This window comes from Hyperolius riggenbachi, chromosome 7, assembly GCF_040937935.1.
Source record: "Hyperolius riggenbachi isolate aHypRig1 chromosome 7, aHypRig1.pri, whole genome shotgun sequence".
Lineage (NCBI taxonomy): Eukaryota > Metazoa > Chordata > Amphibia > Anura > Hyperoliidae > Hyperolius > Hyperolius riggenbachi.
Window position 1 is genome coordinate 134,678,668 of NC_090652.1, and position 16,056 is coordinate 134,694,723.

General features: G+C 41.0%; 1 protein-coding gene across 4 annotated transcripts in view; it reads right to left on the reverse strand.

Moving 5' to 3' along the window:
- The window catches only part of USP7 (ubiquitin specific peptidase 7), a 120,703-nt gene that overhangs the window by 42,160 nt on the left and 62,487 nt on the right, over positions 1 to 16,056 (reverse strand). For all 4 annotated transcript variants that reach the window (XM_068244669.1, XM_068244667.1, XM_068244670.1 and 1 more), the window contains exons 7-13: positions 14,124 to 14,254; positions 12,228 to 12,282; positions 11,072 to 11,152; positions 7,942 to 8,032; positions 6,260 to 6,342; positions 5,932 to 6,041; positions 852 to 1,008 (exon numbers count right to left, since the gene is read on the reverse strand). In XM_068244669.1, coding sequence (XP_068100770.1) covers positions 852 to 1,008; positions 5,932 to 6,041; positions 6,260 to 6,342; positions 7,942 to 8,032; positions 11,072 to 11,152; positions 12,228 to 12,282; positions 14,124 to 14,254 — 708 coding nt within the window. The remainder of the gene's footprint in view (positions 1 to 851; positions 1,009 to 5,931; positions 6,042 to 6,259; positions 6,343 to 7,941; positions 8,033 to 11,071; positions 11,153 to 12,227; positions 12,283 to 14,123; positions 14,255 to 16,056) is intronic.

Below are 16,056 nucleotides of genomic sequence, written 5' to 3' on the forward strand. Positions count from 1 at the left end.
GAATTTGGTCTACTGCTGCTTCTTTAATAATCCAACACTAACTGAATGCACCTCCCACCACCATAAAAGCAAACAAATATTAGGCTAAGCTAAACATTCACTTTCCTTAGCGTGGTTGACAAAAGAGATGGTCCTGAGCAAATTCTTCTTTCAAACATGTGGAAACTTTACATTTTGCTGCTCTGACAGACATAATCTGGACCAATATTAGACATAGTGTGAAAGCAAAAGCCAGTAGAATAACTCAAGAATCCAGGGACGGTAAGTACATCAGCAGTGATTTCTTGTGCTGGAACTATGTACAGATATTGCTTCAGATTTGTTCTTTCAACATGATTTAGAAGTAGCTGTCACATGAGGCACAAATTACAAAATTTGAATGGATTCTTTTAGGATGCCGTCTACACTTCATCGTTTTTGGTGAAGTTTATTGCTCTGACAGATAAAATCGGAAGCAAAATCTTACATATAGCGCCAGCACACAATCAATGCTATTCTGCCAAAACTGCTAAGGAATCATGAAAATCATTTTACTTAAGCATAACAACATACACAAATAGCATCCTCCTCAACAGTTCAATAGATAAAATAAGTGATTATATTAGACTATCAAAAGGCTTATTTGCTTAGGTACAGCAAGGGATAAACCTCCAGAAAACTACATACATTTTGCCTAAACTAAATTCATACAACAGCATCTAAAAGTGTAGTGAAACGTAAAAAACAAAACAAAAAGCAAAAAAAAACAAAATCTGTGGATAACTCAATCAACTACAAAATGGACAACATACACTCAGGTCAGGGTTCCCAGATTTCAAGGGCCATAAACTCTTAAATGGGAAAACACATACTTTGCCTTCTCCTTTGGGATTCAGATAAACAACATAATGGCCTCCATGGTTGTCCCCACTGTGAACTAACACAGCATGGAGTATGTAGTTTGCTGGGTCTTTCACGTCAGGCTTCTGGAGGAATTCATCCAGTGGTAATTGTTCTGGAAATTCAAACCTTACAAAGAAAAGAGGAAATCATGCTAAATGACAGTGAAGACATCCATATGCAACACATATAGTTTAAAATAGTGCAATTTTTACATTCCGATTTGCTTTGGGAAGAGTTAGAACTACCATCAGATATTTGTGGCCTTGTTGGAAGTTGTGCGACAACAGGAGGAGGTAGAAGCACTTCCAAATGCAGGCTGCACCAGAATTGGCCATCTGCATAGATGTGCAGAGCCCATACACGGGCAGATTACATAACTTGCATTCAAAGCAGATGCAACAAATGCAGGATGTTAGCTTCCAATAAACTGTTTGCGCAGATTGTTCAGTACTAGACTTCCACCTCGTTGAGGCATCCTCGCGGAAGAGACCTAACCTCTAACAGTTAAATAGTTTACAACTGGGGCAGCTAGCCATAAAATCGTCTACACATTTTCTAAAGAACTGCAAAGGAAATGGCAGCGCTCCTATTCAGGCTGCAACTGAAATATTTACCAACAGAGGTGTGAAGCGCCCCCCTGAAATATAAATAAACACAAACTATGCACTAAACTCTAAAACTAGATACAATTGAATGCAAACTGACACACATGAATGCAGCTAGCCACATGTAGACTTACATTTTTGAACAGGAGGAAGTAGGGAATAAAAGTGGAGGTGACACCAGGATGTCATCCTCTGTCAATCAAACCCTTCCCACCGCCTATGTTGCTGCTGGTACAATAACTGTTGTTGCCAACACTGTGCCTACAGCTCTGCAGAGTCATTCATTATTATTCAAGTCACCCCTGCTCAATGTGTATTGAAGCATTACCCCTTCCACTTATGCCCCAGAGAATAGGTTACAAAAAGAACACACAAAAAAAAAACTTTAAAAAATGAATTACTTCTTATTGCAGCTATGCTACTGTAAGGTGTCAGTGGCTCTCAGACACTGGGGAGGAAGAAGGAAATTCTTTTCTACACGTATTGAGTAGAGAGGAACTGTAGTTGCAGTGCTGGTCAAAGGGTGCAGTGGGCTGGGTCAGGCGATTGGTTGTTGGGTCTGTTCTGGAGAAGAAACTCCCACTCCTCTGCAAATAAGGAGGTACTGAATGCAGCAGTCACACAAAGGCTGTAGAAAAACTAGTCATGCAATCCAGAAAACCCAGTGCATTGCTAATGCATACACATTTACTTTCATACGCATTAAAAATGGGAGGCTTCCCCGTTCCATATATCTGCATACTGTAAGTGATGTCTTTTGAGTGAGGTTTTCTCTTCTGGCACTGAATTTCTCTATTAATCTATATCATTGATGTACAACAACCCTGCCGTTTATGTATTATGCTGTTAAGGTCCTCTCCAGAGCATTGTAATTTACTTTACCTGATTTGTGTATTACTGTAAACAAGAAACATTTTTATATTAGCACTGTAAGGCCCCTTCCTCACTCCTGCACTGCGTGCAATGCAGATGGCTGGCCCAATGCATGGCACTTGTGTTGCGATGTGATTTTCGCTGATGCGATTGCAATCCCATTCATTAGAACAAATGGTGACTGCAGTGCGTTTGCCTGAATTTCATGTCAGCCATGCGAACGATTATGCAGTGAATCACATAGATTGACATCAGACATGCATAGACAGCACTATCTGATATTTTCACCTGATAACTTGAATCTCTGAAAATGCAATCAGCACACAAGTGAGACTGAGGCCTAAATTGGTTGAATTTCTATAGTCCTTAATCAATAAAATTATTTTGCTTTGCTTCAAAAAAAAAAAAAAAAAAAAAAAAAAAAGAAGGCGGGAGACTGAACAAGGCCATTAAAATACGCTAAAATTCTCAACCCACCTCCAGTGTTTTTTTTTCTTCAAATGGGCTCGAGCAAGTTTCACTTGAATAGGAGAAAATAAGCAGTGCAGCTAACCTGGAGCAAATTTTTATTCTCTACCAATAATGGTAGAAGACAATGGTTGCAAATGACAGCCAGGTCATCTCAAACCATATGGACAATTGTTGAAAGGTTAGTGAATTAGTGTGTGGGCTAACACAATTGCTTATATGTATCCACGCCAACAGACTCATTCTCAGAAAATCTGCACAACCTTATTTTGTGACAAGAAGATTAAAACTCATATGCCAAGCTTTTAACCAACAGTCATTTAGTCTGCTGTCCCCCACTAGCTTAAACAGGTAATTGTTATGACGGATTTATATAGCATAAGCCATCTCCTATACTGTACAACAATTACAAGACTTGGGCGTATAAGACAAAAGAAGTACATCTTAAAAGGAATCTTAAAGGAATACTATCGATGTATGCATTTATTTTTAAATGCTGTATGTTGTAGCACACATTAGGACAAGTACTAGGAGCAATTTGATTCCTCACACAGCTGTTCCTCTCAGCTGTAAAATCCTCCGTCAGTTTTGGCCGTCAGTGTTTGATACAAATGTATCTATATGCTGAGGGCTCCCAGAGGGCTAAGCCCATGTCTGCACAGGGGAGTTGCTATCAACTCCTCAGTTTATAGTTTAATTATCACCTTGCTGAAAGAATCTTGTTGATATGGTGGTAAGGGGTTAAAGATTCTAGCAATGTGTGTTTATTATCTTTGCTTCTCTTGACTGATAAAGATACTAATAATGCTAATTGTAAACAGTGGTCTGCCCCTCTCAGCAGCTTGTAAAGTGGATGCAGCCTGGAGTGAATCACCACAAGCAGGCAGCCAGACTGAGTGTAAACACAGACTATTGTTTATAGCTAGTTATATTCCAGCAATATTCCAGCTCATTTAGTTACCTGTTACCACCTCAGATCAGCCTATTTCTCCTCATGTCTCCTGCATGCTGTGAGTGACACAGTGAAATATATTTGTGAGCTGTGTGACAGAGTAACCAAGCAGCTCAGGGTGACCCAAACTACTATGAGCTGTGTGAGAAATGAATTTTTAAGCAGGGATAGCAAGAGAGAGACCTGGGTGAATAAATAAAGTGCCCCTAGCACTAGTGGTAATGTGTACACTAATATACAGTATTAAAAAAAAAAGTCGTTTCAATCGATAGTACTCCTTTAAGTGAAAATAAACTTATGATATAATGACTTGTATGTGTAGTACAGCTAAGAAATAGAACATTAGTAGCAACGATAAGCATCATATTGTTTCCAGCACATGAAGAGTTAAGAAACTTCACTTGTTATCCATGCAAAAGAGCTTTTCTGAGGTCTCTGACCCAACAGTTCGCTGTTTTCTGAAGCACTTATCACAACCTACCTGTAACTGTTCAAGGTTTTTCTGTCAGGAAGTTTAAAGGGTCATTTGCTCTTCTCTGTTTCATCATTTAAAATACAGAGTGTAATTTGTAAACTGCAAATATTAGTGAATGACGCAATGTTATATTAAAACAGCTATATAACAAAATACAAATATGAGACTATTCTTTGCTACTAATGGTCTATTAATTATCCATACTAGATATACAATTCATATCATAAGTTTTTTTTTTTTTTGCTTCAGCGTCATTTTAACCCTTTCGCGTTTCAGTTTTCACACTTTAAAGTTCCTGACCGTTTTGTAACTTTTTAATTATCTATGCCATCTTAGTGATACATATCTTGTTTTTTTCTGTACAATCTAGGCTTTCTTTGGGTAATATTTTACTCCCAAAACTATTTTGTTTTATAGTCCATTTATGGGGAAAAATTAGGCGTAAATGCAGAAAACATTTTTTCTTTTTTCACCTTTCCTAATTTTCACATCACACGATCCAGTTATAAAACATTTACAAATTATTTGGCCCTTCCCGATTAAAATGATACCCCATATGACACTTTGTATTTTACTTCTAGTTGACCATGTGGCGTAGCATTATCCTCAATTTGCGCGTCTGTGGCAATTGAATGCACTCGCTAGAGCGACAGTTCAGGTGACAGAGCTGTACAGATGCATCACTAGGCAATGGCAGAGCATTACATCTGCAGAGCATTGGGGCCTGAAACTTTTGCCCTAGTGATTGCATCCGATCACTACTGGCGGCAGTCATTAAACGTTTATAAACAGGCATAGGTATTGCAGGGGTTAATAATTGGTTAATAGGCCAAGTTTGGATTAAAAATTAATGGGGAATGAAAAAAAACAAGAAAAACTTTATTTTATTGGGCCCATGTCACTTTTTTTTTATATATTTACAATTTTTTTTTCTAACTTTATTGAATGATTGTTGCTAGCTAAGGCCCCGTTCAGACTGCAGAACGCGGACCGCAACGCATGCGGACCGCAACGCGTACGAACGCACGCCATCCGCGTTCGTATGCGTTGCGTGGCTGATCCCATCACTGAAAAGTGAATGGGACAGCCATGCGTTTTTACAAAAAATGCGTGCAGCATGCGTTCCCGGACCGCACAGGTCCGGAACGCATGCAGTGTGAACATCAGACATTGCACTCTATGCAATGTCTGATGTCGTGCGTGTCGGCCACCTGCACGCGTTTCCAAAACGCGGCTGGAAACGCGTGCAGTGTGAACGGGGCCTAACAGCAACAATCATTCACAGGACTATTCACGTGACTGTGCACAAGCTTGTGTGTACGTGTGGCCATGGCAGACAGCGGGATTTAATGCAGGACAGATTCTACGTCCTAAAACACACAGGAAGGCTAATTCGGATGTAGAATCTACGTCCTGGAACCTTAACCAGTTAAGTATGAGAAATAATACAACTGTTCTACACTGTATATCCTGCAGTTGCAAGAAATAATAGGTAAGAGCATTACCCCTGCAAGTTTACAGAAGGATGACATGGTTATGAAACCAGTATGACCAATGAGGGTGGGAGAGAATGATTCTTCTCCGGGTACCATTTCCTCCCTTCTCAGTACAGTGTTACTGAATCATGTGCACAGAAAAGATGTTCAGGCACTGTGTAATGAAAGCTCTTTAATTACCTGTCATTAATTTTGATGTTTTGATCTGTTTGCGGATCGTACATAAATCGCATAAGTTGAAGATGTAATACAGGTGGCAACGTTAAAAACTTTACTCCTTTCTCTGCTTCCTATGAGGGGAGGGGGTAAAAAGGAGAGAAAAAAAGTTTTAGATGGGCCATTTAAAACAGAAATGGAAATGAATATGTATGGAGACAAACAGAAAAGATATCAGATTTATAGTATGGGGTAAAGATACTGTGGTTTACCAATAATCCAGCATAACCAAGGAAGCTAGGATTGTGCAAATATTCTACACACAGTTTTTAAGAACATTGAAAAGCATTACCTGCAAACCATGTTCCCCAGCGTCATATTTGTTATCCCCATCTAGCTGTTCAACTGCTACATAATCGATGAAGGACTCAAATACTAGGGGGAAAAAAGAAGCAAAAAATTTTGCTTTTCATTTCATCTACAATGTAATATTGTAACTCATGAGTGTATGAGATAAACCTGCCTGATTATGTCAACTATACACACAAAGATTATATGCTTTTAAAAAAACTGAAATGTAATCATAAAGATGCTAATCTCTCTTAAAACAAGCTATAAAATCAAAACTCATGTCAAATAGAGGCTTAGGCAAGAACCTGCATAAAATTCCCCACAAGGGTTTCCCATGCTGCTTAAGGGGTACAAAATGTAGACCCTACCACTATAGTAGGGATTGTCAATGAGATGCAAATAATTACAAATAAATTCCATCTAGGTAGGATTTGATTGGGTCATTCTTTAACTACATTTGCATAATTCTGCATTAACCTTAGCGGTAATCCAAGGCTCGGGACAGAAAGCCACAGAACAAGGTGGTAATCCTGTGCCCGTGTGACTTTCATGCAGGATCTGCTGCAGATCTCTCTGAGGTATATTTTTCTTCTTGTTTTTAGGGTCTAAGGCCCAGGGTACACCAAAACCGCTAGCAGATCCGCAATATGCTTGCGGTTTTGGGAGCTGATCTCAGAGCGATTCTAGGTATGTTTAGAGAGGTTTTCTAAACATACCTAGCGGTTTTGGGCGCGTTTTTGTGTAGCAGATTACACATATTGTTACAGTAAAAGCTGTTACTGAACAGCTTCTGTAACAAAAACGCCTGGAAAACCGCTCTGAAGTAGCATTTTTCAGAGCGGTTTGCGTTTTTCCTATACTTTACATTGAGGACGAAACGCTTCAGAAAACCGCAAATGTGCAGCAGGAGGCACGTTTGCGGCTGGGCAAAAACCTCAAACCGCCGGTGTGCACCGTCCCATTGCAATACATTAGCCAAGCGTTTTTACAGGCGGATGCGGCTGGCAGATCGCTCCAAAAACTGCTCAGTGTGCACTAGGCCTAAAAGCTTATGAAAAAATTGCACGGCTTTTAGACCCTAAATCTGGAAATAATCATAACGCCAGGGAGGTTAATTTGAAACATTTTGCATTTTACTGACCATCTTACTCAAAAACAAATTTCTACTCTTTGCCATGTGCAATCAGTTCACAAAGTATTAGCAGTTTTTCCCGTTAGAGAGTCCTTTTTATTGGACTCCTGTACAGCTTCCAGCGGGAACTCCTTAAACTAAAAAGGCTTCATGGGGCAGTTTTGTAGCTTGAGTGGAGCACACTGCTAGACTATCCACCACTCAGAAGCCAGGTGTCAAACCAAAAATCAGATAGTAGAACAAATGAATGCTATGGCAATTTATAAGGATTTGCCCTTGCATCTCCCTGTGTGCATACACACTGCTCACCACATTAAGGTAGGAATACAAACTTTTAGTGGTAGTCTAACAATTGCTTTGCGCTCAGCAACACTTCTGACCGTTTTCAGGCCTTCTAACTGCCTCAGAAGACCCATGAGAAAACAATGGTCAGGCTTCTGGCAAGTTTGTCAGAAATGAAAGCTTTGTGAATGAATAAATATAGAAGATAGAAAATTCCTTCCTTGAGATAGTCTTGCTGTTTTTAACCACAAAGGACATAAAGTACTTACTATTTTTCTTTCCTTTTATACTCAGCTGTATATCATAGTAGTCCTCTATTCGTTCTGACCGGTAGTCTACATGCTTACACTGTATATAGGACTGAAAGAAAAACAGGACTAAGGATTTTACAAATGACACATGTCAATTATGAATGAAAATGTCTACCCCTACTAAGCCTAGACAGGTTTTTACATGGATTTCTGGCTGCAATCTACATCTACTAAGGGCAAAATATCTCCTTCACTGCTACAGCAATTTCTCAGAGGTTGGCGATACAAGGCAACTGTGCTGTTTCTGCAACAGAATATCATTATGTTGCGAAACCTAATGGATAATCAATAGAGGCATTATCTGCTGGATTCAACGTTGGAAATGGTAAAGCTTCTTCCTGTCCAGAGCTGATATGGAGAAGCCAGCACTCATTTCAGAACACAGGTACAAACAAAAATAAAACTATTTTAGCTCATTTAAAGAGAAACTCCAACCTAGAATTGAACTTTATCCCTATCAGTAGCTGATACCCACTTTTACATGAAAAATATAATGTTTTTCACAAACAGACCATCAGGGGGCGCTGTATGGCTGATTTTGTGCTGAAACCCCTCCCACAAGAAGCTCTGAGTACCGCGGTACTCTGGGCAAACTGCCACAATGTAACAATGTTCACAGACAGGAATTCGCTGTTTACAGCTGTCTCTAACAGCCAAAACAGCTAGGAGCAGCTACATAACCTGCCCACAGTAAAAATGTCACCATGTAATAAATGTCAGAATGTAAATCGGGGAGAGGAAATATTTTACAATGAGCAAAACACTCACTAAATCATTTATACATAATTATGGTAAAAAATTAAGAACTTTTTTTTACTACATTATTTTCACTGGAGTTCCTCTTTAACTGGCAATTGCTAACCCCTGGAATCTTAGATTTACTTTATAATCAAGAGGGAGGTGGTGGGGAAGATTCATACAAAAATTAAGTATAAGTTACCAACAGCCTTTTTGGCTTTCTAATGCCCAGATCATTCTATTTTTACTCCATGCCATTTCCTCTATCCAACTCTCCAAAACCCCCACATAAAGCACTAACATATCATGATGCACTAAGCAATAAATTGGATGTGCAGGTGAGAAACCAGTACACAAATACATGATACGGACACAGGAGGATGAGAAAGACCCTGTCCAGTTGGGCTTAAAGTGTACCCGAGCCAAAGCTCAGGTACACAAAATCAGATACCTACCTAAAGAGAGGGAAGCCTCAGGATCATACTGAGGCTTTCCTCTCTATTCTAATGCCCCCAACACAGCTCTTCCTTATTCATGGCCGTGCAATACCAGACCCAGCCCGTTCACGCAGGCACAGTGTGCCAGAGCCGTGGGCTCCATGCTACTGCGCATGAGCGGGCGGGCTCCTGCAGATAGAGCGCGGCAATCAATAAGGAAGCAGAGCTGCACGGCCCAGATGTGGAGCGGGCTACACTCTGCAACGGGTGGCTGCCGACAAGGAAGGAAAGCCTCAATAGGACCCTGTGGCTGCCCTCTCTTCAGGGTAAGATCTTGTTTTGTACCCGAGCTTCGGGTTTACTTTAAAATCTCAGTCAATGAGCAGACCAAACTGCTTCTCTTTAAAACAATGGCTGCTTCCTGGACTCCATATGCCATCCCATTCCTTGGCCACACTAGTCTCCCAAAGGAAAAGCAGCAGGGAAACTCAATGGCAGACCAATCTCACATCAAACAATGTTACCTCCAACATATCCTATAATCTATCACCACTTGTCAGAGCAGGAAAAAGTGGATAGTGGATGTAAAGTGATTGACAGCAGCTCTTCACGCAGTCGCAGTAAGGCCGACCCCGTGGTCGGCCTGAATACCGAGCCCGGTGACTGGGAGAACGGCGGTGAGCGGAGCGGTCGGCGTGGGACAGTCGGCTGCAAGGGGCTGGAGAGAGCCCCAGGTGAGTAAACCTCATTTTCATTCATTTGTCTGATAACTCCTTTAACCACTTGACGTCCATAGTGCTAACAACCCCCCCCCCCCCTCCTCCTAAAGACCAGGCCATTTTTTGCAGTAGTGGGCTGTGTAGGCTTTTCAGCCTCCTGCACAGCCCAGCTATGGAGCCCAGCGATCAGACTCACCTCCTTTTTTTTGTCCCTAAGGGGACATGCCGTCGGAGGGGTCCGATCGTTGAGGCCGTTTATTTTTTTTTCCCAGCCTCTATGAGGCTCTCTCTCCCTCCCCTTCTCCCCTCCGTCATCAGAATTGGAATAGGACGGCGATCCATCCTGTTCCGCCTCTCATAGGCACCTCTCATAGGCATCAGCCTATGAGAGGACGGCGCTCCCCGGCCAATCAGAGGCTGGGGATCGCCGATCTCGTACAGCGCTGCTGTAATTTTTATTTTATTAATTTTATTTGGGTATTTGTTTGGGGTGTGGGAGGTAAACAGTTAAATGTAATGGTTTGTGGGTTTATTTTAAAAAAATGTATGTAGATGTAGTTTTACTACTACATCAGTCTATTTTTTTTCCTGTAAGCGAGCGCTCTCGCTTACAGAAAGTGAAGGGAGGACGTGAAACTTTTTTTTCTTTAGGAAGATCGCCGCTTCTTATAGAAGCCGTTGGTCTTTCTAACGAGACTTAGATCAATGAATGGGAACTGCTTTCTCATTCATTGATCTCCGTGCTAATGGCCGGCTGCACTGTTCCCTACCAGGCTCATGATGACCCCTCGGGTGACAGTTCAACTAGTGGTATTCAGACGTATCTATTGCTATGAAAACGTGAGAAGGAACAATGCACAGTGGGCAAGGAGGCTTCTGGTGGGCAGGGTGAAAAGGAAAACAATGCCCTCAGGAGACAAACCTTACGCACAATACAGCATGCTGGATCTTTAGGCAACATGCCCGATTAGGTCATGTCATTGATAAGATCCTCCAGTATTTAGAATCACATTATTGAGAAGTATGGTTACAACAAATCCACAGGAAAAGCTGACACCATCATGAGTGACAGCATGTAACAATTTTGCAGAATCCGGTGGGAAGGAGGAGATAATAATTTAAATATTTGCAATAAAATAAAACAAAACACAGGCATGAAAACAATCACGACCACTCCTTAAATCCAGTACTTACCACCATTTTTCCTCTGAATAATTTTGGAATAGTTCCTTCAACACATGTGCCTTTCATTTTGTTTTCAACATTATCTAATAACTATGAGAAAAGAAAAATCTATTTTAGTCAATTGAAGTAATGGCATGCATTAAATTCTTCAGCTTCTATATCGCGCTTTGAGTCCGCCAGGAGAAAAGCGCAATATACGTGTTTGTCTTTGTCTTTTATAACATCTACCGATATTCCTCTTATTTGGGCTGCTTCACTGACAAAGCAACTTGGCATACAAAAACCCTACAATTGAGAAGTTCTAACATGCAGTTTTTACATAAGCGACAGGATGGAAGTCCTAGTTCCTTGTCAACTATGTGTACTGCTCTATCGAACTTTCAATGAAACTTTACAGCTTTCAGACTTTATGCCCACTAACCTTTCTATTATTGGATGGTTTTACAAATAAGAGAAAAAGTGACTGGAACTCAACCTGCATTTAAAGTGGACCGCCATCCTAATTTACAAGATCCTGCAGCCACTGCAGTAAATAGCTTGGCGTTTTTCTCCGGGGAGACGGGGCCAGGCGCCGGAAGTAGAGTGATGCAGGGTTCTTAGGGGACAAGACACTGCAGGTGATGCAGGGTTCTTAGGGGGCAAGACACTGCAGGTAACTAGAACTTTTTTTTTTTTTTTACAGCGTGGCTGCAAGATCTTGTAAATTAGGATGTAGGTCCGCTTTAAGCCAATTAGCTTATTTGCCAGTAGCATTTGATAAAGTTCCATCAGGGCCAAAACTTGTGCCTTTCCACTAGGTTGCTTAAAAAGGCTTGAATCCAAGTTGATACCTAGACACTTTCTCTTTGATGGATTTACGCCTTTTGGTAGATCACTGCCTAGTTATTCCCTGGCAATGTGAATTTGTGTGATTGCATTACTTGGAGATTTTTTTTTTACCTCTATATATTTTCACAGGTTTGCCCTAATGAAAATGCTCTGTCAATGACTTGAGCATAAAATCTAATTTGTTTCGCATAGAACTACTTTACCATGAATGCAACATGCCAGAGAAGAGGCGATTTAATGCAACTTAAGTGGAAGGACATTCCTTTGTCAACTTGATGCAAATCTATTATATATAAAAAAAAAAAAAAAAAAAAAAAAAAAAAAAAAAAAAACTTACCACTCTACAAAGTTCTTGGACATCATGTTGCATGAAGCTATCTAATGTTTCCCACCTGAGAAAAAAAAGACATCATTAAGTGATAAAGAGATCCCAGATCAAATTCAACTGTGCTTCAGCTAATACATGGATTACTGTCCTCCGCATGCGAAGTACTCCTGGGTTGCGGCTTGGCTTCCTATTGGAGGAAGCTAACAGAGGCGGAGATAGTCAGGGGAGACGGTCATGGAGGCGGCGGAGAGGAGGTGGCCGATTGACAGCCTCACATAAATAAAGCAGGCTAGCGATAAGCAGATTGTCACTAGCCTGGCTATCTTTTAAGGGGGGACAGCAGAGTGCAGGGGGGGCTGGCAGCAGCGATACAATGACCCAGAGGCAGGTCATTGTGCACACAACATGTCTCTGGGCCCTATTACGATTACAATATGCCACCTCAGGTTCTCTTTAAGCTGGCCAAGTATTATCAGCATAGATTTATGCTTCTACCACACATTTGCAGATTTAAATGACATTCAACCAAAATGTACAATATATCTGATGGGAGTTAGTGTTCAAAGTATCAGTGTACCCCATGTACAGCAAAACAATCCCAATGCTTAAATCATGGTTTTATTGAAAAAAATAAGGAGCAGCAGATATAACACAATACAATTGACATAAGAATATAGCATTCCTATATACATTTAGCCTTATTTATACAGGAAAATATATTTGGACAGTATATCCCAATAAGTAATAGAATAGTGGTAGTAGCAGAATGCCTTTATAGTAAACTTCAAAAGGACATGGCCAAATAGTTTACTATATCAGAATTGGCCATACAATGTCTATGGTGCGTTGCCTGGGACCTGGGGTTTACTATATAGCCAGAGGTTTATTAATAAAATAATGAGATTTTACTGTATAAACACAAAATTGTTAAACACTGAATAGGTCATGTGTTGATTAACCCACAATGATGTCTCATTAAATCTCAGTCCACAAATCCTGGCAAGGCAAGCCAGTTCTCTCAAATTTTAATAAATAAGTAAAATAAAGTTTGGTTGACCTCTATGCTGATAAGGGTGCACGGATTTCAGTCAGTTCTATCAAATGAATTAAATCTGCTTGATATTGATCGCTTTAGATTATAAAGCTCTCTCGTAATCTGAACAGAACATGCTGCATCCTTTACTTTCATTGATGGGACATTGTAGCTATTAAACCATAAGCTTTTCTGGGACACACTGTTTTTGAAAGAGTGGGAAAGGGTTGTAGGCTAGGTATATTTCATGTGAGGTCACTGGCAACAGGAGTTGATGTAGTCACTCCATACATTATAAAATATATACACAATTTATGGACCACTAAAAGAGGGATATGGACCTAAAGTAACACTAAATTAAAGTTTATTAGGTTTTACTATTGTGTCCAGTGGTGAGATTCACATACTTCCTGTGATGTCAATAGAGACGAATGGGAGCAAAACCATTTGGACAAGGCTTTTTCACTCTCCAATGAAACGTTTTGTGGTGAGACTTCTACCTCTTCTTTATGAAGGTGGAATCTGATGAATGCTAAACCAGCCACAGGTCTGTCAGTGTGTGGCGACCTTTACTAGGATTGTAACTCCTTTGTGTAAAACTAACCAAAATACAGTATCGGCTATTAAAAATGCTAGCGAAAGACTTTTCCATGACTCTTGTAGTCTCTTTGCACATGGCACAATATTTCTCTAAATGAAAATAGAAATCTGCTCTATAAATGACTGAAGCACCACTAGTTTTGTACTGATCGATGTAGTATAAAGAATGCTCACTTTTAGAGGCAATATTACTTGCACTGAAGATCTAATATTTGAAATGGCAAATAGTGAAACGTTCGCCAAAAATGACAGTGCTGGATAACAAAGCTTACCCAAATGATTTTGTTAACTTCTTTGTTCCCACAGGCTTGTCACTGTGCTGTAACTCATAGAAAACTCGCTGCAATGCAAGAGGAACACTCTTCGATGAGTCATCCCCTTCTGTGGGCATCATATATACAGCCTAGGGAATCACAAAACAGTGTTGACATGAAGCTCATGTTACACTATCACTTTTATGACAGTTTTAAAAACACACGGAACAGAAAGTAAGGCTGTGCACATGTGAGAAGCAGTGGATCAGGAAACAACTGTAAGCTACAAGTACACCCATTTTATTTTTATCATAAAGGCAAAGAAATTCAAGTCTTGCTTAAAGAACTTTTTTAAAGAGGTAAGAAGCTAGACATGGAGTGGACTACTACTCCTACTGAACACAAAAACCACAACATACAACTGAGGCTTTGTAACTTTTTGAACATGACTACTTAAAGAACAATGCTATCAGATGCAGTTAAATATCTAGATTTTGGTTTGCAGACCAGGTTTAATTTTGTATACCCCAATTTTGAACCATGTGCAATGTATTGATATTGACAGTTGGTTTATTTTTTTGTCCAGTGGTCTAGTTGCTCCATATTCGACTTCTGAAATTTCTCTCGCATTTTTTCATTAACCTTTTCGGGACTGCGTGCATTAGATTCTACGCCGCACTTGTGGCTGTTCTAGCCTGATGCAGCGTAGAATCTAGGCCGGCCCACAATTTCCGCTCCCGACGCGATTAAGCTGTCATATGACAGCCGACATCTCCCCCGAGTGATCAGCAGCCATCGCGTATGGCTGCTGATCACGTGATCACTACGATCGCCGTCGGATCATAGTGATCAGTTTGACAGCTGCGGCGGCAGGGGGGAAAAGAAAAGGATCCACTTACCTCCCTGCCGTTCCCGCGACGATCGGCACCCCCCTCCGCTCTGGCCAGCATCTCCGCTCCATCTGACGTCAGCGCCGGGTCCCGGCTTGATGACGTCATCAAGCCGCGACCCGGAACTGATCGTCAGAACAGAGATGCCGGCCGGAGAAGAGGGTCCCGTGCGGCTCATCGCTGGAGCCTGGAAGGTAAGTGAAGGCTGCTGGCAGAAGGGGGGCACTGGCCACCATGGGGGGACACCAAGCCAGCCAGCCACACACGGGATCCGGCCGCCTGACCCCCCCCAAACACGCGCACCCCCCTCCCGCGCAAAATGCCTCGGTCCTTAAGGGGGGGTAGGCGGCCGGTCCCGAAAAGGTTAATAAATATGTGCAGTTGTTTTTATGTTTTGTGATACATAAAGCATAAAAAAAATGAAAACAAACAAACGCAACAACAACATAACCACACCAAAATACACCGAAGTTCAAATTTTAACCACTTTATCCACCACTACAGTATATCTACGTCCTCTGTGACGTCATCTACGCGCCACGAGTCAGTAGATATACGTCTTGTAGCAGAAGCAGTGCAGTGCAGTGCAGGATTGGACTTGCTCCTGTGCACATTTCTGGCACGATCTGAAAATTTGTGTTTTTATCTACAGTAGCACTTTTTATTTTTAAACTGGAATTGGTAAAACTGAGAAATGTGTTTTTTTTTCTTTCCTCCCACCCCCCCCCCCTGTTTTCCCATTAAAATTCATAGAAAACAAAATTGTTGGGGAATGGCATACAATGAAAGCCTAGTTTGTCTTGGAAAAAACAATATAGATTTCATTCCGGTGTCATAAATAGGGAAGAAGTTATCTCTGATTAAGTAAGGACATAGCTAAACTGTCAAAACTGCTCTGGTCCATAAGTGGGAAACAAGGTCTGGTTAAAGGAAAAATCCAAGCAAAAATTAAAATCAAAATTCACTTACCTGGGGCTTCCTCCAGCCCCTAGCAGTGCCCTCGCCACAGCTCCTGCGCAGTACAGACCGGATGACGTCAGCGGGACCACGTGACCCACGCC